Source organism: Gasterosteus aculeatus, chromosome 8, assembly GCF_964276395.1.
Source record: "Gasterosteus aculeatus chromosome 8, fGasAcu3.hap1.1, whole genome shotgun sequence".
Lineage (NCBI taxonomy): Eukaryota > Metazoa > Chordata > Actinopteri > Perciformes > Gasterosteidae > Gasterosteus > Gasterosteus aculeatus.
In genome coordinates, this window is record NC_135695.1 from 2,679,092 (window position 1) to 2,705,994 (window position 26,903).

The following is a 26,903-nucleotide window of genomic DNA, read 5'->3' on the forward strand; positions in this document are numbered from 1 at the left end:
CTTTGAATCTTGCACGGGATTTGTGAGTACCGACTATTTTGCACGTGCCTTTTTGTTTGCCACATCACGTGTAATAAATGCCAAACTGTTTTGGTTCCATGCCTTTGACGTCTGTTTGCTGTGTTAAAGTCCAGTACAAGAATGTTCTGCTAAGAGCTGGTAAGAACGTTTACACCATTAAACTATATTTGCCATCTGTCCACCTGTTATCTAGTGCCAATAGTCAAATAGGTTCCACCTCTGAGTTTTGGAGCAAAGGTAAAGCTGTAGTCAGATACAAGCTCCCGAGTCTACTAAAACTGCCCGCACTCATGGCTGCTGAGGGTTAATGTGGGGAATTTTCGTACATACAAAAATGTCAGTTTTAGAAATGAATTGTTTGTGTGTGTGCCTTGTCTTGCCTTATTTTCCTGCTTCGTCCCGGGAGGAGCTTCAGCCCCGTTTCTCTGGCTTTTTCCTCGATACGTGGTGAAGAATACTTAGTGTTGGTAAAAGACTGGTCTTTAAAAATACTGTTCTTTTAAATTACGTTTTGTGGTCGTGAAAGACTAATTTGGCTGATAACTTCTATAATCACAAGATATCAACTGCTCGCTGACTCGGCTTGAAAGGCAATAAACTGATTGCATTCCAAGCGTTCTAAAGGTGACCGCTCCGTTGCTGACGCTTTGAAGATGATGTCAAAGATTGCATCACTGCACCTGACAGAGAAATGCCATGAGGGGCGATGCATTGCCATGGAAACGGGGAGTACAAACCGGTCCAGTACAAAACCACAACACTGCATGTAGCTCTCTGGTTCTTTGAAGCTTTTTGACCCTTTGGGAGTCGAGAGCACCAAGACCCATGATGTTGATATTTATTATGCGTTTTTTTCATACAAGCACGACTAATATTTCCTAAAATCTTGAATGGAGCGTGAATTATAAAAAAAAGAGTTCTGATTTTGTAGAATGATATAAATCATCACTTTGAAGCCAAATAATAAAAAAGGAGCTTTGTTTCCATTTGAGCTCCTGAAAGCTGGTTAGAATTATTCTAAAGTAACGACATGAACACGAGTCCCTGCAGTTGCTCCACACGGCTCACTCACTGACCACATTAGATTAGATTTAGATTAGATTAGATTCAACTTTATTGTCATTGCACATCAGGATACAAGTACTGAGGCAACCAAATGCAGTTTAACATCCAACCAGAAGTGCAAAATAGCAAAAAGTGCAGAGTATGTGCATATGTAAAGTGTAATAAGTGAATAAATAGATATGTACAGTAAGAAATAGTTGTGCAATATGAACAGTAAGAAATGGATATACAATAACAGTGCAAATGTTCAGTGGCTGGAGGAGGGTGTGTGTCAGTCAAGCCAGGGTGGAGGGGGGAGTACAGTCACTGAGGGAGATGTGTGTGGGGGTGGGGTGCAGAGTTCAGAGTTTAGGGGTGCAGAGTTCAGTAAAGTGACAGCCGCAGGGATGACGCTGTTCTTGAACCTGCTGGTCCATCAGGACATGGGATCCAACCACAGTCTCATTCATACAAGGAACAGTGGAGATTGACCTCTGACCTCAAAACTCTCACCGTGTCTTCGGGTTTGCAGATTTAGAATTAGTGACTCTCCTCACTCACAAAGCCCTCCATAATCAGGCCCCCTCCTACCTCACCGACCTGCTCCACTATCACCTTCCACCCTCCGCTCCTCTGACGCCAACCTCCTGTCCATCCTCCGTAGGACCAAGCAGCAGACACGGGGTGACACCCTTCTCCATAGCTGACCCCCCCTCTGGACGGCTCTCCCCAAACCCACCCAGACTGCACTGACCTCTCCACATTTAAATCACAATGCAAAACCCATCTCTTCAGAACTGCTTTGCTTTTATTAATTTAAAGCTTGGCTTTTAAGATTTTTTTTTGTTGGGGAAAAATCTGCAGTCTGTTTTGACATGTGATATATGTTGGATAAGAGCTGCTCAACATAACTTACTTTCATTTAATTCGCTTCATTTTCATTATCTAGTTAATTATGTATAAACAAACATTCTACACTTTGTAGTGTGTCGTTTTTTTTCCTACTGCGATTTAAAATACTTGTCGTGGTGAAACGTTCACGCGGACCAGGCGCCCGCGCGCAGCAGCGCTCTGGGATGAATTTTGTCTCGCCGCTCTCTCCGTACCGAGCCGCACCGAGCCGCAGCGTGCCGCCGGGCTGGTCCGACGGTCCTACGGGGGGGATCCACTCCAGCTGCCGGCCCGCCGTCCGCACGGAGCCCGCCTCGACAGCTCGCGGCCAACGCGGCGGCCGCACGCGCTGACGGCTTCGAGGTCAACTTGAGGAATAACGGTATCCGTCCGGTAAGCGTGTGTGAACGGCTCGCGCGCTGTGTGTGGCGCCTCTCGGCTCCCGGATACACCGTTATTACACGCATCCACAATGACTCCCGTTGACACGCCGAGCGCCTCTAACCGTTTTCCTCCGGCGAGCACCGGCGGTTCTGACCGTAGCTAACGAGCTAGCATTACCGGAGACGGCCGTTAACCTAGCCGCTAGCTTCACGTGCCCGCGCGTCATCCCTTCGGGGGCTCATTGTTGTTGTTGCTGCTCGCTGCGTTCACAGACTCGATCAAGACTCTGCTTGTCCGGTAAACGTAACGATGGGGCGGGAGCGGTTCAGCCGGTTCAGCCGGTTCCCGCCGCTGACTCCCGGCGGCTGTGCCCGTTCAGACCTGCTCTCCATCGGCGGGTCGATATTCGTCCACGTTCTATTTTGCTTGACTGTTAAACTGGCTTTCGGCTGCGGATGCGTCTCCCCGCGTGGATCCAAGTGGGCCTCCGAACATACCGGGTTTATTTATGTGTTAGTTTGTTTATGTACTGGGTTCTGCTAGTGTCCAATCAAACGTGAAACCAAGCGAGGAAAGACTTAAAGAAACGTTCCATCCGATGCTGTTAATCAGGAGTACGGTGTGTGTGTGTGTGTGTGTGTGTGTGTGTGTAATCTCACTCATAGTGTCACATGTTTTATCTCCACTAGAATAAAATCATTGTAGTTATCGACGTTTGTATAACAATTGAATCAATTTGGTAAAAATGGAAATGAATAAATTATAAAAGGATTGCAAATGAATCTCTGTAGGCTGTATGATGTGATTACATTTTTTATGTCTTTATTGCGTTCTATACGCTTTATATAATACGAAAAGAAGGGAATTGAGTCATAAATATTTCCCACAAATGCAATGCACTCACAGTTCTACCTCTACTATAATTGAACTGGTTGGGACAATCCCAGACATGCAAAGAATGCTGAAAAGAATCCTCCCTTGAGCCGCCGTGCACAGAGAAAAGTTGTTTCTCTGTGTCACTGTTTCCCCTATTGGCCGTTCATTTCTCCCACACCCTCTGCATCTTGTGTTGGTGTTATGACTAAAGTCTCCTGCACGGCACGTAGTGAACAAATCAGGTAACGGGTGTTATTTGTTTGTCTCCGACTTTTAATTCATTTGCCATCATCGCAAAAGGGCAGCTGAATAACTCGGAAGTTAACGTGGCATATCGTCATTTTTCAGCAATAAAATGTGCCTGAGGCGCTGCATCGGATCCGATGCCAATCATGTGACACCTATGGGGCCTTAAGGCATCTTTCATTTCAGCTTATATCACGCTTCACTGCTGCACGTAGGGTCTCAGAACCGAGTGGACCTGTCGCAACAAAGCCACTGCCCATCTCCCAGGGTGGATCGCTACACATGAGGTATCCTCCGCAGGAAGGCAAGGGATGAATTTCACCCTTCTGCTGACTGGTGCAGAGTCAGCGTCCGTAGGGTATTGTGTAAAGTGACAACAAGCCGTGTACGAGCACCGAACTAACCTGATTATTTCCCTCACAAACAGGAGCCGCTGGCCATGCACGCTGCCTGGAGATGAGAATGAAACCCAGTCGTCAATTCTTCCTGGGCCTGTGCTCCATGCTGGCCCTGGGATTCCTCTACCACTCCGGGAGGATCAGCTTACGAGGCTGGAGCGGCGATTCGTGTGAGTATTTCTCTGATGAAATAATATCATGGAAGGTATGACCTTCGTTCATTTATTTAATTGCTTATTTCCTCTACACAAAGTCACACAGGCCATTTGTCTGACAGAAGCTATTGGACCATTAAGTAAAGCCTAAATGCCACAGTGGGGCCTGTGGTTCTCAACAATAACTCATGGATTCCATCCCGTTACTATGTGAGAAGTGAACGTTGTCATGGTGACCTCAGCCATCGGTCAGTGGACTGATGTTTTAAAGCCTTAAGCTACCATATTTAGGCACAGGATGCATGACGGAGACTCTGTTTAGTATATAACTAAAGTATACCATTCTTTATCACATGTGTCAAACTCGCGGCCCGTGGGCCAAATCCGGCCCGCCGGATGACTTTGCTATTGTTAGAATCACAGAAAGGTCCCCACGCACGCGCGGTCGCTTCTGACACACGAGAGGCTCGTTGTGTTGTTTTTTTATATGAATTCGTTTTGAACCCCTCCGTCGGCCTGATTGTCAAAGTGGGAAGTATCTGGCCCAAACCTGAAATGAGTTTGACACCCCTGGTCTACTTTACCGTAAATGGACCATCAGTTACACAATGAACATCATGCTGTATTGAAGAAGACTTGAAGCTAGTGACTGAGGCCATAGACTCATCTTTACATAAGATTATAACGATTATTATCAAAATGTGCAAAAACCTGCAGGAATGAATTTATACATGACCATACGTGTGGATAAGGCCTGAATAAAACATTCTATTTGCATTCCTGCATTTGTAAATCAGGCAAGCCGGTATGAAGAAATGGATCCAGTGTCTTAAATCGCATGGGCGCCCTGGCTTTCCGTCCTTTCCATCCAAGCATTAGCATTAATCGTCAGCTTTTATTTGGTTGTTATGAGTGACTGATGTTTGCAGTCTACAATACACCCAATCTGTCACAATTGTTCTAAAACACTTTTGCCACGAAATGTATCTGAAAAATAATTTACTAAACTAATCAATAATGCAAATACCTGGCCCTGTTAGTGTTGTGAGCACTGTCAGGGTGTCATCAACATGATGTGACTTTCTACCAGATGGGGGAGCCAGTCCGTTTACTGAGAGACCGGGCGCTTCATCGGGGGCTTCAGATCACACTGCTTTAAAGAAGAAAAGCAGCGGACATCCATCCCTTACACTAAAATACAGGAAAGGAGCACATATATCATTCAAAGATGTTTTGGTCCTCCTTTTCTTCTATTGACAGAGAAGCTCGCTCTCAATCCGGCTGCCATCACCTTTTACAACTTGAGAAATACATGCAGTGTAGTTACGAACAGGTGGACAATAAAACCAAATAGAACCACTGCAGACAACCACGGACTGGAGTTGACACATGTGCACAAATAGCTACGACGTTCTAAATCCTATTGTCTTTGTCTCCAGTGTATGACCAACAAGGGTTCCTTCTCAAGCCGGATGGCGCTACTCTGTAAGTATACGTTTGACTACTTTGATATTATGTTTTACACCTCGGGGGCTCGTCTTCACGCACCCTATCAAAGGTGACATGGGGAGTCTCTCATATTTTGGTGTAGCATATACCACATCTCTTAGTTGTGTGTGTGAATATTCAGTCCTTGCTTGACTCACTCCCCCCCCCTTCCCTTCCCTCCCCCCTTCCCTCCCCCCATGCCTACAGGCCGTTGGAGCTGGTGTACAAGTACGGCAATCTAAGCGAGGGAGCCTGTAAGCCTGGTTTTGCCGCTGCCAAGATGACGGCCATTTATCCAAAGTAAGAATCTGCGCACGCCATGGATGTGCGCTTGATGAGCGTGACCCTGGTGTTACCGCCTGTGAAGTGACTGGTCCATCACATGCTGCTGGTGATGTTGGTGCTTGTGTTCTCTTAGAACACGATGCACCTTCTTAGTCTGCTAACTGGTCTAGTCGTTTCAGATCAAATGCATGATGTGGAAGATGAAGTTAAAATGAGCCTGCCTGCTGTAAAAGGTTCTAGGTTTTAAGGGCTGTAACATTGTTTCTATAACTAACACATCCACAGTAAAACATGGATTATTTGGCCTTTGTCGTGTGGCGTTGCACTGATGGTTTTCCCACAGGCTTCATAAGTTTAATACCATAAAAATGTCATTTCTTCTGCCGAGAGTAGCAGCGCTCTTTATTTCCTGCGAGGCAGGGTGCTCCTACCATAACATCCTGCATGCACAGTCAGCTGGTGTGCGTGGGTATGAAGTAGCAGCTACAGCACCGTCGGGAGTGTCGTTGTCGGATTAAAATGCTCCTGCCAAGAAAAGTGGCTTGAAAAAGGCTGAAAAACCATCAAAGTAAGACAAGCAACCAGCATCGCACCTTAAAGCGGAACGGCACACTACAGAACGTTTCCGACGACTATATAGTTGCTCTTTTTTGCTTTGAAACTTTGTTGCTAGGTCGGAGTCAACGTTCTGAAAATGTGACGCTGTGAAGATGGTACTTGTTTTCCTACAGGACACGTCTAATAGTGTCCTGTCATCCCGGGGACAGTATGAAATGTGTCCAGGATGCAGTTAACTCACTATGCACGTGACCTTTTCCTAGATAGTGCTACACGGTGGACAAAAACATCTGTATTGAAATCAGCAGGATGAGTGCTAGTTACCGTCAGCTGGGAGGCATCACACTATGACGCTTTCAGGCTCTATTCAGAGAAAACATGTTACTGGGCTACGGTCATTTGAACAATTTGTTTAAATGTCAGCATGTTGAGTTTTTGGCCAGAAACTTTAATAAGTGCAGTAGTTTATCAGTGCAGTTTGTCTGAGTGTCAAGGCAACATAAAATAAATAATCAAGAGGATAGTATGAGCTGTTTCTTTCTAACAACATCTTACTCTTATATTTCCCCCACCGCATCCCTAAAAAGTGGCCTACATCAAGTCCTCTCCCTCAAGCTGTCCTATTTCATGGGACGCTCTCTGAGCTCAGAGCGGTACAGTAGAGATACCATTGCTGCCTCTGCATTATTAAGGAGCCAAGAAGTCCCCAGCCCCATTAAAGCCCTTCACCTACACATGTTCATGAATGAGTGAGAAGGCACAGTGGTCTGACGGGGCCAAAGTGTGGTGCAGATCTATTTTGGTCCCCTTCTGCTCTGCAGTCGTCCCAATGCGTGAGAAAACCTCCGGGCCGCTCCACATGCCCCTTTTACTCTCTGAGCACTGGAGACACGCAAGCCTCCAACCCACGGCGCCGCTAATGAAGTGTGCTCCCGGCGTCCAGATTGTAACATGTTAAAATAACACAGGAGGATTTTCCCCAGGAGACGGGAGCGGTGAAACGCCCGGGGCATCCTTGACCCATTTCATCTGCTGTCTTTGCTCAGCTGGTTCCTCCTTGGCCCTTCGACGGGAAACACAACCAAATACAGAAACGTGCTTTGAGGAGCTCACCCGACAAAGGGAAAGGTTCCCTAAAAAGGATGCACACAGCGTCACTGGCTGGATTCAAATTGTCACACGTGCTTAGGAAGGTAGCATTATATTTTATTTTATTCCTCATGCACTGTTGTCGTCCATTGTCGTACTGTCTGCTGTTACGCACCAACCAAATCAAATTCCTTGTATGTCTGACATATTATGGCAATAAATGTTTCCTGATTCCTGACCTGAGTGAAATGACCCAGCGGTGGTGTAAGCGGCCGCCATGCAAATGCCAAGCAAACGAGCTTCAATGCTTCCCTACTTAGCTCCTTTAGCGTAGGAACCACTGGAGCGTACTTTGCGAAAGGAAAGGAGATAATTCCATCCCAGAATACCTTGTGGAGCTAATATTTAAATAGTGACGCATCATTCGGCAGCTCACCAGAAATAACAATCATGACTGAGAAACGTATATCATGTTAAGTAACCGTTTAGCATAACTCATTTATATTGCAACCTTGTTAATGAAGTAACACTTTGAACCTGGTTGTTTTATGTCGTCTGCAGGAACACATGATGCTTCTTTCTAGTCCATCTTTCTAAAGCAGACTGACGTCACGTTCATCACTCTTACGTAGCTTCACAAGTACAGTCGGATTCCCTAAACACTGCGTGGTCTTTTCTTAACTCATCTTGAATTCTTCTAACCCTCTTTCCTTGACCCTGTGACGCTTTCCAGAGGTCAAGGAATAGTGGCTAGGAAACGACGTTAGGAGGCGATTATTTTGACCATTTGAATCCAGACATTGTTGTGTACTGTAAAACTTTCAGTTTCAATCACTGAATGAAACCTGCCATATTTAGGACAAGAATCGGGGCCTTAAATTGCTTGCACAAACTCTTGATCAGCATTTTTTTATTGTTGTCGTTCATTTAAACCGCTTTGCGCAGAGAGCGAGAGATCTGCGGTCTTGGCCGTTAGTTAATTTGCTTATTTTTGTGCAGGTAATATGTTGTTAAATCGGTTTAAACTTCAATAAATTACCTTTACAAGTAGTTGTGTCTCGTCGTATTAATCTGTCATGTTATTGTTATTGACGCGTTATTGACGTGTTATTGACATGTTATTGACGCGCCTAATGCGCAACCAGATATTCAAATATATTTGAAATATATATATATTCAAATATATTTGAATATCTGTGTTTTTTTTAAAGCGAATATTCAAATGTAATTTTTGAGCAATTTTGACAGCCCTAGTGTATATGAGCAGGTTTTCATACTATCGGAAGGTGACTTTTGATGAGAGAAAGCAGTGAGAAAACTGAGGCGACCTCTATACTCTGAGAAGTTTCTCTGTATTTTGAATATTTTTGTTGCACCATTTGGAACGTGATATCTTATTGTGAAGGCCCGAACTCTGATCAGTCCCCGATCGGTGCCCAGTGTTTACATGGGCTCTAGTAAAAGCAATGCTAACTTTTATATTTAAAACAGTACTTAGCTGGAAAGGGGAAACGTTAAATCAACTGAAAACATGACATCACCATTTCATCAATTTTATATTGCTAAAAATTGCCCCAATTAGGAAAGAGTGCTGTTAGTACTCGTAACGTTCCTCCAAACATGGCACCTTAAACTTTGACCCAATTGCTCATATCTCTCCTGCGCAAAGGATTGTGGGTCAGGAAAGTCAGGAAAGCCACACCTTAAGAAAAACTAAGTTATAGAACAAAGTATTGGGACCATGTAAATCTTACATTGCTGTACTAGTACGGCCATTGGAACGCACTACCTGCCTTTTAATATGATGAGCCACACGGTTGATTGTGATACATGCTAACGTTACGTTACCGGCTGTGACATCAATTGTTACTTCCACAACCCGTATTAGGTTACAAGAAACTTGTATTTGATTTGTTGATGTGACAAATCAAATGAAAGGTCTTCTAAAATCACTTTGCTTTAATTAATTACCCATAACTAACCATATAAACTTGAAATATTTGTCATCCCATCCAATGGCAGATTACTTTGATTCGTTATACACAATTTATTTTCATCCCCGGAGCGCTACATGCTAATGATCTTATCTGAAGTGTACTTATCTAATCTCAGTTTATGCTTTCCTGTTTTTGTACGGGTCAGAAAGGCGAGATGCATCGTTAGCAGCGGATTTCTCCACCACGTTGAAGTGTTTTCAGGTTTCTTCCAACACTGACTGATTAGCAGCTGTTTTGTGTTTCCAAAATGAGAGCTAATTTACAGTTCATTATGTGATATTACACATGAAGGGAACCGGCTGCCAGAGCTGCAGGGGTTGACTCGGTTAAAGAAACAGTTTTCCTTCTGTTTCAGTTCTTTCACAGCAAAGGGTTAGAAGGCAACGGCCTTTTGGATTCTCCTTTTTCTAAATTGGACACAGATTATTGTTGTTGTGCAATTAAAGCCAAATGTACTCTTTGCACAACCTTTCAGAGTGAGATGGTTAACAGGTTTTGATAAGGAGTCTTTGTGGTTTTTAAGTATTAGAGAGACTTTTTCACTCAAGTTGCAAGTTTATATTTAGCTTTTCTTTCATTAGAAACCAACCATTTCAAGGGTTTCACTTCGATGTAAATAACTATTCTGTCACGAGGAATGTGGAAGACTGAGGACACTGAATGGCATTGTGGTCAATTGTTTGTGTGTCTTTGTTTTGTTACCTTAGTTAAATGTATTGAAGCGCACACAGCGTACGTACAGTACATACGTGTCCATAGTATGTCCCCCCAAAGTGGAGACAGATGTAAAGATTAAATAGAGCATAGCGTGTTTAATGCGGTGGAGCAACAGAAGAACAGAATACACTTAACTGTGTAATCTTTCTTTTACATCTAATGTGGAGCACACCATGAGACATGAACAGAAAGGTGAACCAATTCATGCCAATTCGAGTCAATTGTCATCTTATTTGTTCGCTTACTATTATTATTACTGTTTCTGTACACCATTCCAAAAGAATATTCGGTCATAGGGTATCCACATATCACATTTTACAGATGTATCACACAACTTGAAGAAAATGCGTCTTTTTAAACTAATGACCGCCAAAAAACATCCTCTTACATCCTCTAAGAATCCAGTTCAGTTACCAATCCAGCCACACTCGTCAGGGCCGGATGGTTGTTGGGCAAAAGCCGCATGGAAAAAGACCACTTCTTTATTCTCACTTGTTGTAACATGTTTTCTTCTCTATTGACAGGTTCATCAAACTGGCTCCCATGTTCCTCGACCCAAACTACAAAAGATACTCCAAGATCGGCGGTTATTCCCCTCCGTTTGGAGTCAAATCACAAGGTATGATTACTGCATTACAGCACTAGTTAGGACTAGATTGTTTGAACCACAAATGATACCCTTGACTACTGTTGTCTGAGCGAAAAACAGTAGTCTCCCCCTGGCTGCATGACACGACCCAATCTGAACTTTCTCCATCAATTAGATGAGCACAACTCTTATGCGCAAGTATTAGTGAATGCAGCAAGAGATGACGTGGCCCAAAAATAGGGGTAGGGGAAAAATCGATTCTTCGATTTCTCTCGATTCTCTCTAGAACGATTCGGTCTTGATTCAGAAAAGTTAATAATCGGAATTTAAAAAAAAAAAAAAGCCTGTCTTGCGCGAGATATTTGCTCCCTCGCGAAACGTGAACTTCCTCGCTCGCGAGGTTAGTCTCTGCTCGCGCTCGAAGCTGTTGTTCTTTCTGACAGTAAGGGGGCGGAGCCAGTCACCATGGTCTCTACACCTGATTGGTTACAAACCCCGTCTTTGAATTGGCTGGAGTGATGCATTCACACAACTATAGAAGCGCATTTCCGCACTAATGTAAGGGGATGGAAAGTCGAAATTATGAGATAAAACGTCAAAAAACAAACGCCCTCCTTCGGTAATCGTAGTGGACCGTAGATGACAACCAGCTATAACCATCATTTACCATCATTACCGGCGCATTAAGACCAATGCTTCCAGCTCTCAGACCGGACCGTCAGAATATCTAATAACTTCACCGAACTATGAAGGAGCCTGCGCATATTTTACCTCATTATTTTGATTTTCCAAAAAGTCGATCCGTATTGAAAGTTGGCAAGATATTCACAGATTTGGACTTTTTTCCGGTATTTTACAAATACGGACCAGTCTGAGACTAAGAGCAGCTTTTTCTTCATTTAAAAGAAAAAATAATCTGTTTAATATTTTTTTTACATACATTTTTTGCTACTTCCATATTGTGTTGAAATGCAAGCTGCGTTGGTTCTTGCATTGTTGATAGAAAATCATATTTGTGAGAAAGATTTTTTTTCCTCTTATAAAAAATTGGAGAAGGTAATTTATGTGTTGATTGTCTTTAATTATCAAATAAAGTAGGAAGTGATTAGCAACCTCTGAGTAGCAATCTCAGATTTGAGAAAATTTAGAAAATCGAGATGCATCGATAATCGTTTTATCGGTTTAGAATCGGTAATCGATTTAGAATCAAATCGTTGACCTCTGAATCGGAATCAAATCGAATCGTGAGGTGCCAAGAAATTCCCACCCCTACCCAAAAATAAGAATAATGTCGCAGAATAATTTCAAACATCAATATCAAACAATCTTTTTTCCCTGCTAAACGTGTGTGTGATGTGTTTGCTGACTGGCATTAGTAGAAAGATAGAACAGCAGCTGATAAATAGTATAGGGTTACTTTGTTAAAGCATGTTTTGTTTAGGCCTGACGGTAACATCATGTTTGCTCAAGTGAGGGACGGATTAGACCTGACTAAACACAAATATTCACCAGTGTTTACGAGTCTTAAGATTTTAGATGAGTCATCAGTGCTACAAACAGAAGCAGCACTAAAGCAGTCGCTCCCACACAAATCAGCTGTGTTCATTCAAACACAGTTCATTCATTCAAACTTCATACCCAAGCGTGTAAAATTGAACCCGTTGGTCAAAAAGTGACATATAAAATTGAATTGAATAAATTATGCTTTATGTTGATTGAAAAAAAAAGACTTTGCTTGAAAAACATTTTAGCCTTGCTGGGAATAAACACTTTTCCAGCTTTTAGTTTTATTTGAATGCTTCACCAAAATAATGTTATGTTTTGGTTGAGAATGTCTTAATTTTTGGACTTTTTAAAACAAATATTACTAAATGTGATTGTATTAGATTAAATCACCATATATATATATATATATATATATATATATATATATATATATATATATATATATATGGTTCAATGCAATGATTTATATGGTTCTCTTCCATTTATATGGTATAGTTATATGGTTCAATGCAATGATTTATATGGTTCTCTTCCATTTATATGGTATGGTTATATGGTTCAATGCAATGATTTTTATGTTTTTTTACATTGTCAAGTATTATTGAAGACTATGAAGGAACACGTATGGAATTATGTGGTAATCAAAAACATGTTCAACAAACCAGAATACGTTTTATAAACCCTTGACATGCTTTCAATCAGCTCCACAAGGTGGTCTCCTCGAGCGGTTCTCCAACAGTCTTCAATCCAATCCAATCCATTTTATTTATAAAGCACTGTTTAAATCAGGGGTCTCAAACTCGCGGCCCGCGGGCCAATTGCGGCCCTCGGGACCATATTTTGTGGCCCCATCCTTAATATGAAAGTGTAATGTTAGTGCGGCCCGCAAGTTTTATACTGCAACCCCACTGTCAGCTGCTGTGTGTGATGTTCTGGTTTCCTACTGTGTGCTTGTCCAGTGAACGTGGCATGCATGTGACTGACATGGGGGGCGGGTCGTGTGTTTCGGCCGAGGTGCAGAGAGCAGGAGGGTGAAATTCAGTTTCCTGCCCTCTTTCGCGCAGGTGATCATGTGACTAACCGTTAGCATCGCTCGTTTAATAAAGTTTTCCTTTACGACTCACACTAACAACACATGAAGCATCTGACGTCACCGACGAGCGTCTCCGTCCATTACTACGCAGCTTCGATTCACGTAACTTCACGTTTGGCTATAAAGGAATTCCACGGTCACATGACCTTAGGTCTCCCCCGCTGAGTTAAAGGAGGACTAGTGTTGTAGTCTCATTCGGACCGATCCCCCAGGGTGGGGTTCAATGACTGCTTTTGAAAGTGAGTGTTAAGTTGTGTTATTGTCGACCATGCCGTTCGGACGCTAGTCTGGCCCGCGTTCGGTTGAAGTGGGCTGCATCTGGCCCGCAGCTGATTTGAGTTTGAGACCCCTGGTTTAAATGAACACAATGGTTCCCAAAGTGCTGTACAATTAAATAAACTCAATAAAACACAATAAATAAATAAATCGACTGTCCTCCGCAGATAAAATATCTGTGCACCTAAAATCAACAACCTACGAAGTGTTAAAAACCAAAGAAAAGAGGTGCGTTTTAAGAAGAGTTTTAAAATTAGACAGTGAGGAGGCCTGTCTAATGTGCAGCGGCAGTTCGTTCCATTGTTTTGGAACAGAAAATGATCGGTCCCCCCTGAGCTTCAGCCTCGTTTTTGGAACCCTCAGGAGCAGCTGGTCAGCTGACCTGAGAGATCGGCTGGGTGTGTAGGGGTGCAGAAGTTTCGAGAAGTACGATGGGACAAGACCGTTTAGAGATTTAAAACCAAATAAAAGAATTTTAAAATAAATTCTGAAATGCACAGGTAACCAGAGGAGTGAAACTAAAATCACTGAAATGTGCTCAAACTTCCTTGTGCCAGTTAAAAGGCTCGCAGCCCCATTTTGCACCAGTTGAACACGTGCAATGGAGGACCCACTGATCCCCATGTAAAGTGTGTTGCAGCAATCCAGCCGAGTGGTCACAAAGGGGTGGATTACTGTCTTTTTTTCATTAAAATTTAAAAAGTAGAGCCATCCAGTTTTGACATCCTCTAAAAAGTTTTAACATGGCATTTAACAAATGCCATGCTTCCTGAGAATGGAACCAAGTGGAAGAAAGTACAAAGAAAATTAAAGAGGACCCAGCACTGAACCCTGTGGGACCCCATATGGGAGAGCAGCAGTGGAAGACAGTCACCAAGGCTGATACAGAATGTCTGATGAGACAGGTACGACCTGAACCGTTCCAGGGCCGAGCCCCTGATGCCCACCCACTGCTCCAATCGATCAATCAGGATGTCATGGTCCACTCTATCAAATGCCGCAGTTAAGTCCAAGAGCACAAGGATTACACAGTGACCAGCGTCAGTAGCAAAAAAGACGTCGTTAAAAACTCTTAAAAGCGCTGATTCTGTGTTGTGCAATGTTTTAACACCACATTGGAAAATTTCATTTTGTTCATTTAAAAAGTTGCGAGTAGACAATCTTCTCTTAAGATTTTTGAAAGGAAGGACAGCTTAGAAATGGGCCTAGAATTAGCCATAACAGCAGGATCCAGTCCAGGTTTTTTAAATCAGTGGCTGCACAAATGCATGTTTGAAATTTGCAGGAACCACTCCTGAGGACAGACTGCTGTTAATGATGCCATGTAAATCTTGTACAGTGGGGAAAACCTCCTTAAAAAGTTGAGGAGGAACAGGGTCATTGGGCGAGCCTGATTGCTTTAAATGTCCCATAGTCTCCTGCACAAAAGGCAGGGTCACAAGTTCAAAAGGGACAGACACTGAGGGGTCATAAGCAGGAAGTGAAGTAAGTGCTCTGATAGAAGTGAAGAATTGCAGAAAGTTTTCATTACATTACATTACATGTCATTTAGCTGACGCTTTTATCCAAAGCGACGTACAATAAGTGCATTCAACCATAGGGTACAAGGTTTTCACACACAGAAGGCCTCAATTCCCACAGTCTGTGGTGCATTCAGAGCAGAGTTGATCACCTTAAACCACACACAAGGTTTGTGACCGTTTAAAACAATATCAGAGAAATATTTCAGTTTTACCTCTTTTACAGAGGACTGGTAACGATGCTGACAATCCCTCAACATTTGAAAAGACAGTTTATCTTTTTTCCATTTGCGCTCAGCTCTACGACACTTGTCTGGCAGTGTGGGTAGTTTCAACCAAGGCTCTGCCTGCTCTTTAGTGGGGCAGCACAGTCAATGGCAATTTGACAAGCGCCGAGAAACTGAGAGCGAAGAACCTCTATCATCGCACCCAGGATCAGAAGTTACGCAGTTCTGACTGAAGGCGGCTGAGAAGAGCGCAGCAGTGGAAGGGTTAATAACCCGGCGCCTGCGAGCAGCAGCGCGAGGTTTAACTGAGTTACAGCACACAGCCTCAAAAAGGACAAATGATCAGAGAAAAACGCTTCACAGACCTCCAAGTGGGACTCTTGTAGGAGTTCCAGAGGTTCTGAGCACTCGTTGGCTGCTTTGCCTTCACTTTGCTGTCCAACTCACCTCAAAAGGGGGCTACTTTAAAGAATCTAAAATACAAAACATATATGCTGGTTTGTTAAGCATTCTTTTGTTTAACATGTAATCCCATATGTGTAGCGTTATCGTTTTAATGTCCTCAAAGTAGCAGGAAAATACAATTGAAAGAGAAGGTGTGTCCAAACAAAGACCGGTACTGTATACCCACATATATATCTTCAAAGCCCTCCCATTCGGTCCAGCAGCTTAATCCGTGTGCCCAGCCGCCTCTGGAGATCTGACTACGGTTTTTCACGACCGGACAACGACCCTGGAAGCAAAAAGGAAGCAAATGAAAATCAAAAGGAAAAACAAAAGAACAAAAAGGATCTAGATAAGGTTGCGTCTCGGCTGAAAAATGAATCAACAGAAAGTAAGCCTGAACACGGTACAACAAAAAACGTAGCAAGACTTGACCGTGGACATTGGTACGCGCCGCTTCTCTGTGGCACAGGACAACACCAACTGGCACAGGACAAAGGGAGACAGACAATATATAGACACAGGGTAAGGGCACAGGGGGAAACAATCAGGGGCGGGCGGACAATCGGACCGGCACACAGGGGGAAGGAGGAGTTGCCTGAAACGAGAGGAAGGTTCATTTTCAAAATAAAACAGGAAATCACAAGACAACCTGATTAGCACCGCTTCTTCACCCACTTACCCTGCTGTAACGCTTGTTTTGTTAACATTGTGACATGCAGCAGTGAGAGTATAGATATGAGTATAGAAGGTCCAGTCTGTGGCGGCAGAGGGGGATTATTTCACTCACTGGTTTCCTCTGTGTGCCTGTGACTCTCTGCAGAGAGGATCATAGATATTCTCCTGTCTGCTACGAAGAGCTACGGCGTTGGGGAAGAACTTGACAGGTGAGTAGGTGCCAGTTTTCACGGCATGCGTCATGCTGTGACCAAGGCAGTGCAGTCATCACAATAACCCCAATAACGAAAGAGTTGGCTGCTCGTTCAAACAGAGTCACAAATAGTTAATTGATAAAAGCTTTTCAATGTCTTGGGATTTTACAAAAGAGGTCAATTTATTTTCTAGATGCTTTTCAAAGGAGTTTTACATAATTATATATTTTGTTGCCAAGTCAAATAGTTTAAGAGTATCCAACTTTTGTTTCTTCATAACAAATGCAATAATTGACATACGTCTATGCAATTAAATAGTCTATGAATATGAGATATGGTAGAGTTATTAAAACGGTTTCTTGTCATTGGGGTTTATTGCCTTTTGCCGATTGTGATTTTGGGCTTTACAAAGTAAATTGAAATGGACTATTTCTGAATTTTACTTTGTTGTCTTTGATTCATCACAATACATATGTTTCCGCACTGTGGCGTTTTGAATAATGCAACAGACAGCCAGTTGAGCATAAAGGCCTCAGGTCACGCTTGGAGCTCACACGCCGCCTGAGGCTCACACTGCAGCGACTAGAATTAAGAAAACAAGACTTTGGTGCTAAAAACAGCAGGATTATTAGTTTAAAATGGTCCTGTACTAGTTTTTTAAGGAAACAAAATAGGCTGTTTTGACGGAAAAGATTATTTGTATTTCAAAATACAAAGAAACTGAAAACCCAAAACTTTGCATTCATTGTTGAATACGTAGGTGAACAATTTGACCATAAGAATGATCCAAACTAGCTCAAACTCAAGTATTCACTTGAGTAAACTAAAGTCACCTGCAGGTTAGAAAGTACATTTTCACAATCTTTTAAGAGATAAGTTACAATACATATGCCAATAAATGCAAAAGATACAGGCTTTGACATCTTAAAATGCCTGATGTGTCAACTACTCAAGCAGCAGCGTGGTTTGACTTGTCTTTATATGGACCTCATCAGTCTGCTGGACACTGCACACCGGCCCTCGGTTTCATTAGCCTGCTAAGAAAAGGAGGAATGTGTTTATTTTTCCACCCAGAATTAAGCAGCGCAGACTAAACACTGCACACATGTTTTACTGAGTCTGCAACACAATATAATGATCATAATATGAACCAAGTGTGACACATCGTTAGCTGTGGCGTTAACAGTCCTCAGAACTCTTTATATATTAGGGAATCACTGACTGCGATAAAGAACGAATACATGTAAGAGTCGTTTTTTTACTGCAGCAGGCGGTTAGGTGCCTTTTAGATGTAGTTCATCTCCTGGCAAAAAAATCCACAAAATAATATAATCTTACACATTTATACTGATATGCATCGGAACAATTACCCAACAATACTTTGAACCTATGTGGTAAATGAGTCCAGTAAATGATCCCCTCTGTGTCACAGCATGAACTGCAAGACGTGCATCGTCGTGGGCAACGGAGGAATCCTGGCCAACAGGTCGCTGGGACAGAGGATCGATGACTTCGATGTGGTGGTCAGGTACGGAGCGGCTTCTAGCACTTTGCTCTCCTGAACAAATCCTGATTCTTGTTGTTCTGGGTCTGTACCCTCCTGGTTGAGTGCACCTATTGAAAGTATAAAAGCTAAATGAAGTGTATAAATGTAACGTATGCCGGACAGGACTTTTCCGTTGTGACATCTTACTTTAGCAATACGCTAATATTGGGAAAATATGAACTGATGGAGAAACCTAGTTTCAGCTGGTTAAGTAAAAGCAAATAAAAGCATCCAAAGCCTCACAATGTTGGGTTTATTTTAATAACAAAAGCTCTGCTTGTTGTCATTCATGTAATACTGTATACGTTGTGAAGCCCTTATTGTGGAGCTATTAAAGCATCACAGCATTGTGAAGTCAGTTGTAGGGGCATTTAGATAATTTTCCCTATTACAATGTGAGGGTTAAATTTTTTATTTCTCAATGTTATTAAAATGTGACTGGTAGATGGGGTCGTCGTGGCGCAGGGTTTAGAGAAGGTGTGCTGGGAAGTGTCCCTGAGCAAGACACCTAACCCGTAATTGCTCCCCGGGCAAAAATGTGAAAAAGCCATGGGTTTAAAGTGTAATGTAAGTCGCTTTGGATAAAAGTGTCTGAGTGTCTTGGCTAAAATGACCTGTAATGTAATGTAATGTAGATAGATTACGGTTGTTTTATTTCCCTCTTTTATACAAACTCTTTGTAAAATGTTCAATAGTAAGTAGGCTATGCTAAATAGGTTTGTACAGCAGTGAAGAGAGGAGTGAAGACACATGCTGTAGAAAGACAGCCTGAAGTGAAATTATTATTACCTGAGCACCATCTTAGGGGAGGTATCTATTTATTTTTTCATGTTCATCTATTTATCTTACTTTTCGCGTATCTATTTGCTTGTGGGAGTAATTTTTAAAAAAAAGATCATGACCCATCTCTCCGTTATCCAACGATGAGGCTGACCAGCCAAGATGACGGACCACATCAATTTCATTAACGAGATGGGACTTGTCCACTGCCCCTCCTTGATCATTTTGGGCGGGACAATTCATGATTGATTTCACAGCTGTGTGTTGCAGGTTGAACGAGGCCCCGGTGAGAGGCTTCGAGAGAGACGTGGGCTCCAAGACCACCATGAGGATCACCTATCCCGAGGGGGCCATCCAAAAGACAGAGCGCTACGAGGCTCAGTCCCTGTTTGTCCTCTCGGCTTTTAAAGCTCTAGACTTCAAGTGGCTCCGACACATGGTCTTCAACCAGAGGCTGGTAAGGCAGCTGAAAGCTGTGTGCTTGGCCAGACGTCGTCAACATTCTGCAAACCTTTTCCTTTTCTACTTATTGAAAATATGCTACATTCACTATTTTTTAGAGGTTTTTACATAATAATATGCCCAAACAAGGAAATAATACCCCGTGGAGCAGATAGCGTAACAGTGTCTTAGAACTTGTATTCTCTCTGCTGACCACCAGCGGGCGACTTCTCTCTTGATTCATTCCCTAAGTAACATTGTAAGTATGAGGCGTCTCTCTGTCACTCCCTCATGGTTTATGGGAATGTACCACATTCCTGCAGTCAATAGATCAATTAATTAACTACGATTAATCACAAACTTTGTTGTTTTAAGAATATTACAAGTAACGAGCAATCACAATCATTTGGCGGCTGTGTTTGAAGTGCCAAACCATCTCCCCACATTTAGCCTGGACGTTTCCAAACCACGGTGAAATGGACGTAGCCTAGCAGCTAACTTAGCCTAGCCTAGACGTGGAGGAATTCCCCTGCACAGCTCTCCGCTGTATGTCGCGCCTCCAAAATGCTCCCATTTCAGCTAGCATCTCACTTTCTCCGATCTAACTGACTGCAACTAGCAGCAGTTTTGTTTCCCGGTGAACTTTGTACACCGTAAGTAAACAAAGTAAACAGAATATTTTATCGCATTAATCTCGGCCACATTAATCCCATAGAATAACGTGTTTATGTTGACAGCCATAATATATCTATCATTTCATTGCTTTTGGATGATTCACCTTCAATTTTGATGATGCACCTCCAAGAGAAGGGATGCTTAGCTTAGCACTGACAACCCCCCCAGGTGATCCCCATTGAAACATGCCCCTCCAGCTCCGACCAGAGAGCAGTGAGAGCCTGCATGGATATAGAAATTGAGAAAGTCGAATAATAGAGTAGTGGTGGTAAAGGACTTCGAAGCGACTCCATGTCCCATGTTAAAGTGTCCCATGTCAAGACACCTGACACCTAGATTGCTCCCCGGGCAAAATGTAAAAAAAAAAAAAAAAGCAATGTACGTTGCTTTGGATACAATCATCAGCTAAATGGCGTGTAATGTAATGTAAAAGCTGATGAGACCAGCTTAATTTAGAACAACACTTTGGGGCATGGGGGGGGCGCAAATTCCCTCCCCGAGAGCAGTGCACACAGCAAACCACTTGTTCAGTTGTTTTAGACTATAGACTAAAGAGGTGTAAGGATTGCTTGTCATTTGACCCCGCCGGCTGTGTGCAGACGGGTGTCCTACCAGTGCTACCAGCACAGCAGCAGTGTCGGGTTTCCTGCACGGATAGAAGAGTAAGATGGTGTTAGATCACCACCTGATCCATCGGTCGAACAGGGCAACAGCTCTATGCTAGTTCGCTAATAGGTCAGTGCTGTTGGGTTTCTCCCTTCTCTTCAGCATACCTGAACAAACTGAGAGGCAGGTATCCCAGTAACTGCTCATAAATAGACAGGCTACTGGTAATTAGGTTAATGGCCCCTGGTCTACTGATACGGGGGCTTCCTCTGACTGGCTTTGTTTGCTCTGCTCGTTTTTCATCAACGTTTTAATGGCGTTGACCCCCCCCCCCCCCCCCCCCCGCCCGGCCTCAGCTCAGGCTATTGCTTTCTCTTGGCTGCTTAAGCTCCATCATGCTTTCCACCCTCGTCCATTTGCACAATACCCTGCCATGCAATGTTAGTATGAACTGATAAATTATATTTATTCATCGTTACCATGTATGATGACTGATGATATCAATAATCATCTATTTTTTTCTGACTCTATAATACTTTAAATAAAACATATAGATCATAATGGATGTGAATGGTCCCAGCTCTGTGCCCCATGTGACACTTGAAGCCGCATTTGTGATTAAACCATTATGAATATCTGTAACAGACTTGAAAGTATTTTAAAGATTATAGTTTAGTTTTAAAAAGTTAAGTGAAGTCAGTAATTGGACAATGTATTGAAATCTTTTAATTTTTTTTGCCATTAAATTTCAATTTTTAATATACTATCTTCCTCCCTCTCTGTGTCTCAGCACAGCACCGATGGCTTCTGGAAGTCGGTGGCCAGGCACGTTCCAAGGGACCCTGGCGACATGCGCATCCTGAACCCCTACTTCATCCAGGAGGCCTCCTTCAAGCTCATCGGCTTGCCCCACAACCGCGGACAGATGGGCAGAGGGGTGAGAGGCCTGCCGTTCCCGTAGCAGTCACTCCCCGTTCAGCTCTCGGGCTGAGAAGTAGCAGGAACAGCGTGAGCCGTTTCTCACACGGCCGACAGCTAATGGTCAGGACCGGTGCCTCTGGTAGCCGACTCCACTGTGTGTCTGTTTGCATTACCGAGGCCCCCGTGAACACAGCGCAGACGCTTCAGGGAGCCCACAATGCCGTCTGAAAACAATGTGTTGCCATTAGGCTGTTATAAATAGAAACATTCCTACATCTCACATCTGTAAGATCTCCACACGATGACCACGCAGTTCAAACAACGCCGGTTTCTAGGGACTCCACATGTTCTGAGAAACAAGTCCTGGCCCGCTTTCAAACACATTATGCCTGTTTTTCAGAATATCCCGACCCTTGGGGCGGTCGCCATAACAATGGCCCTCCATAACTGTGATGAAGTAGCAGTGGCTGGATTCGGCTACAACATGAGCACCCCCCATGCCCCGCTGCACTATTATGAGAAGATCAGGATGGCGGCCATCAAAGAGGTAATTGGTGGTGTCTCTGTGACGGTTCTTAAATGCCTTTCATTTGTCCTATTTTTAAATCAATCGAGTCTTTCCATTTCTCCCCAACACTATCCGGCCAGTGTCCCAAAGTGGAGGATTCTCTCATTTCTCGCAGAACAGGCCCCTGGCCTGTTTTTAGCCCTCTGGCCCAAAAATGGCATACCCATGATAAACAGCTCTGGAAATTTGTCTATTTGGACTATTTCTGTCAGAATAAACAGGAAGCCCATGTGAGTCAGTTTATATGTTACTGGTGAAGAAATAACATATTATATTAAATATTTTATCGCATTAATCTCGGCCACATTAATCGCATAGATTAACGTGTTAACCCCCAGTCAAGGCGCTCCTGCAATAGATCACTGAGGTTCAGCTACATGTCGCTCTGGAAACCTGTTTTTTCAAAAGGCTGTCAGCCAGTTCCCAGTGCTCTTAAACGATGGAAATACTTAGACGAGAGCTTGTGCAACACCGCACATGCTCGGCCGTTTTATTGCGTTTCTCGCTAGTAGAGTGAACACAACGTTCGAAGCACAAATAAGAAGTTTCATTCTGTCAAGAGCAATTTAAATATGGAGTTTTGGTAAGGCGTCCTAATGTATATCTTTTTTTTGTCATGTCATGGCATTCGTCTTCTGAAGACTGGACTATTGTAACAGTGTGTGAGCCACTCTATTTGGCACATTTTAATTTCTTGTGACACAATGTCACAACAAATGTGTCAGCATTCTGGGCGGGCTGTCCACCAACATCCTTTCTGTTAGTTTTGGAACCGTTTACTGTGACCTTTTCTCTCCCGCATGCAGCGGTCTGTGTATGAGAGCTCAAGTGTAGCCGCGTTGCTGCGTGCCGTTTTTTAAAAGAGAGTCCGAGCGCAGTGCCGCTCGCTCCACTTCACCCTCTCTGCCCGCTGATGAATCACTCTTATCCCCGGTTCCTGAGACAAGACATGCAATCCCCTTCATCCTCCTTTCCTTCGCCTCCCACGGTTCCTTCGCCTCGCAGTGACCCAAAGTTCCTGATCTTTTTAATCAGAGAGCTGGGAAATTAAATAAGTAATTCAGTATTTTGGTAAATCAACATTAGAAAAAGGGGGACAATTTTGATTTATAATTATAACTTAAACAATAAACACTTTTCAAAGAAGAATGCTCTTTGTTAAATAGTCAAAACAACACAGTGGGACTAGTTTTTAATTGAGGATATGGACACATCCTTTTCAAACACTGGTTCAACAACGTCAACTTGATGTCAGAGCCTAAAGTGGCGCACCGACTCACACAATCGACAAATCACCTGCTCCATCCTGCTGGAGTGGTTTTAACCGTGAAATGTTGGATCGTGGCTTTTTATTGTGAGCGATTCCCTCTAATTGTGTCCAAGAACTTGGAGCTGAATGAGTTTAGCCCTGTTTTTGCAACAGCTGTGCTCGATGTCCCGTGTTGCGCTACTGGCGGATTCCCTCGCCAATCAGTAGTCTGCAGTGTTTCAACTCCACCCTCTAGCTTTGCAAAAAGCGCAGTTTGGAGCCTCCATTGAGGTTGTACGGATAATGGTACTATCCACAACTCTAGCTACTGGAAACACAAAAAACAACCTTTGTAAGTGTGAGACGCACTGAGACAGAGCATGCACCCGTTGGTAACGCAAACGCGTGAGTGTCTGATTTGGGTGCATTTGCTATAAGTAAAAGCATGAAGTGTATTAGAACCAAAGCTTTAGGCAGACAGATCAACCAGCATATATGTGTGAATCAACACACATCATATTAAACTAGTACTATTCTTAGTTTGCTCATGGGGGAATTCCTCCAAAATGTATTTTTATTGAGATGTTGAAAGCTAGACATAAAGAAACCTAATTTGAGTGCAATAATAATAATCCAATTTGCTCTCTGCAGTCCTGGACTCACAACATATTGAGAGAGAAGGAGTTCCTGCTCAAGCTGGTGAAGGCTGGAGTCATCCAGGACTTGACCAACGGGATCTGCGGTGCAGGATGCTGATGGTCCTCACTCAGCATCACGATGGATGGATGCAGCACTGTGCTCACCTTCCACCTGCTTCCATCAGAGAGCAGCAGCTGTCACACAGTACTGCGGCCCGTGCTGAGGCACTGTTTGTTTTGGGCATTGACATATTGCCAGCAAGCGGCCTCTGTATTTAGCTTGATCTACTGGCTGGTCAGTGTATATTTACATGGTTTTTGGTGCCCTGGCTCAAAGGGGAACATCCTCAGTGATGGGGATCAAACCAGAAAATGGACCAGAGCTACTCCAGGCGGGCGGGGTCGGGGTAGAGGATGAAGGGTTTAAGTATTGAGCCTGTGCCAAGAATACCTCTACAAGTGTCCTTCTACCCACGTATCTGAATGTAATCTGCATAAAACATAGTTATTTTTTTCTGTCTTCCAGTGGCTGCATGACTCAGTCGTCGTAGACCAGACGTCCGTGGGTACACCCACTCTATATCATAGCAATTACAAATTACACAAACATTACGTAGGCAACAGTACTCCCTCCTAAGTAATGACACTCAAGTACAAAGTTTGGCTTCCACTCTGACTACTGATCTTACACTCCCACGTGCACTAGATGTGTCTGAGTCGCATTTAGCTTTCAATCAGTCTATGTGGGAATGTACATATTTATTGGCACTTGACTTAACTAATGTTTGCGATACGATGCGTGTCATTCACTACTGATTTTGTTGCAACATACACTGTTGTTCTAAAGTGTGGAATCAGCTGTTCAATTACAGAGAAGTGCAGTATAATTGAGACACATAATTGTACTAAACAGCTGAAGAATAATAGGTTTTAAACTTCCATTCATTCACATTCTCACTGCTTTGCATAACAGAAGGGAACTTAGATTTGGAATGCTTTTTCTAGGAGAGAAAAGCAGAGTATGAGCTATAATCATTATCGGCACACACACAGACTGCAATGGGGCTCCTGATGGAATTGACACTCAGCGATCTGAGTGTACTGTATCCAGATTTTGTGGATGTAGATTCCAAACTTTTGAAAAGTAGAAACATTTTCTTTTTTGTTTCTGTCACCATCATCATCATCATCACTCATCATAAATTGGCATTTTTTTTCTTGTAATCTTGTATAAAACACAAACAATGTTAAAATGTTTTAGAAATATATTCATTAAACATAAAAAGAACATGTGAACTGTAAAGGAGGCACAGCTTAGTTGCGGTGCGGCGAGAGCGTGGTGTGGCTGCCTCCAGTGGACATGGCGAGAGTAAATCGTCAGTTTATCTATGAATAAACTGCGTCTCGGGTTTTACTTTTGCGTTCCACTGTGTAGGCCAGACACGTTTTAAATGACTTTATAATATACAGTATTTCACTATTTTTATTTAGTATTTCCCATCAGTATTTCATTAAGCGTATCTTTGAGGATGTTGTTATGATAGTGAATCACTTTCCAGCCACTAACAATGATTTGCTTGCATGACTGATATGTAAATCATATCACTATGTTTTCAGCTGGTGGCATTGCAACGAGTGCTTTAGGTCAAGCTGTATTATGAAAAGGTCAAGGTGACCCCCAAACACAAAGTTGGTTTTAATTCCCAATTTGACTAATCATCATGGTCATCAACAGAACATATCTGTACAATTGTGATTTAATATGTAACCTTTAGGATCTGTTGGAACTGAAATTATATAGTGCTTTTCTAGTCTTTTCGAGCCCTCTCCAGGTTCCAATCCACCTAACCGACAGACTCTATCTCAATCAACAACTGCAGATCAGCAAAGTTTCTGTCACCGACGGTGTCCCCCAGGGTTTAGTGCTTGGTCCCCTTCTGTTCATCCAAATGAACAGACCTCTACAACCAGGCGCCCTCCAACTGTTCTGACAGCCTTTACCCTCCTGATGCCTCACGTCTGTTTATATCAACCAAGCGCCAAACCAGCGGTGGATTTTTTTTTTCCCGTTGGTTGCTCCTCTCTATATCATCACCAAATCACATTGGAAAATAGCCCCACATTGACGACAATCAAAAGGCTTTCAAAACCCACCTCTTCAGATCTTAGACCCCCACCCCTCATATTTTTTATTTCGCAGTTGATATCATTTTATGCTACATATTTACCAAATGTATTCTTAATTTATTCTGTCTAAATTTGATTTACCAGGTATCTAATTATATAAAGTGTCTTTGAGATGTTTGAAAAGCCCTTCATAAACCTGATGTATTATCATTATTACTACACAAGGCAGCATGTATGTGATGTAGGCTGCGGGGGACAGAAATGACAACTGAATGACCATGAATGACCATTTCCCCTCGATGTGACTAGAGAGCGTTGGGCAGGGTTCTGCTGGCTTTAAACTCACTGTGATCATACTCTCTTCTCATCATTGTCCAAAGTAATATAATAACGTAAGAGCCCCAAAACGTGGTAAACCTGCTAAGGGCTGCTATCTCAGGCTCCCAGCCATCAGTCATAATCAGTGCTACTATCAAAGACATAAACTGAGCTTTATGATGCAATCTCGTTACATACTACAGTCAACTGAATTGTGAAATGTGTTTGTGTTACGTAATACACTGTGGCAACGTTTGTGCTCACACTGGTAAGATGCCCAAGCCAAAGTATTACTATATTTATTTTAGGCTGTGCAAAAGAACGTGTTAAAGATTAAAGATATAAGTGATGCTGTAAA

At 42.9% G+C, this 26,903-nt stretch overlaps 1 protein-coding gene across 4 annotated transcripts; it reads left to right on the plus strand.

The window, feature by feature from the left end:
* On the plus strand, positions 1–26,903 carry st3gal3a (ST3 beta-galactoside alpha-2,3-sialyltransferase 3a). 4 transcript variants are annotated; one of them, XM_078107996.1, is made up of 11 exons: positions 1–22; positions 3,890–4,030; positions 5,455–5,500; positions 5,711–5,803; positions 10,674–10,768; positions 16,628–16,691; positions 18,109–18,204; positions 19,273–19,459; positions 21,515–21,661; positions 22,046–22,192; positions 24,114–26,903. In XM_078107996.1, the coding sequence occupies exons 2-11, from the start codon at positions 3,919–3,921 to the stop codon at positions 24,216–24,218; spliced, it is 1,092 nt and encodes a 363-aa protein (XP_077964122.1). In that variant the 5' UTR covers positions 1–22; positions 3,890–3,918; the 3' UTR covers positions 24,219–26,903. The 4 variants fall into 4 exon arrangements, with proteins under 4 accessions (XP_077964122.1, XP_040040493.1, XP_040040492.2 ...); XM_040184559.2 differs by lacking the exon at positions 1–22 and adding an exon at positions 1,765–2,349; XM_040184558.2 differs by lacking the exon at positions 1–22 and adding an exon at positions 2,204–2,338.

What these genes read in the sequence shown, in the direction of transcription:
- st3gal3a (XM_078107996.1), top strand. Translation starts at nt 3,919, where the DNA reads ATGAGAATGAAACCCAGTCGTCAATTCTTCCTGGGCCTGTGCTCCATG. An exon ending in AAGCCGGATGGCGCTACTCT is followed by an intron (nt 5,501 to 5,710) that starts GTAAGTATACGT and finishes CCATGCCTACAG; the next exon opens with GCCGTTGGAGCTGGTGTACA. An exon ending in GACTTCGATGTGGTGGTCAG is followed by an intron (nt 18,205 to 19,272) that starts GTACGGAGCGGC and finishes TGTGTGTTGCAG; the next exon opens with GTTGAACGAGGCCCCGGTGA.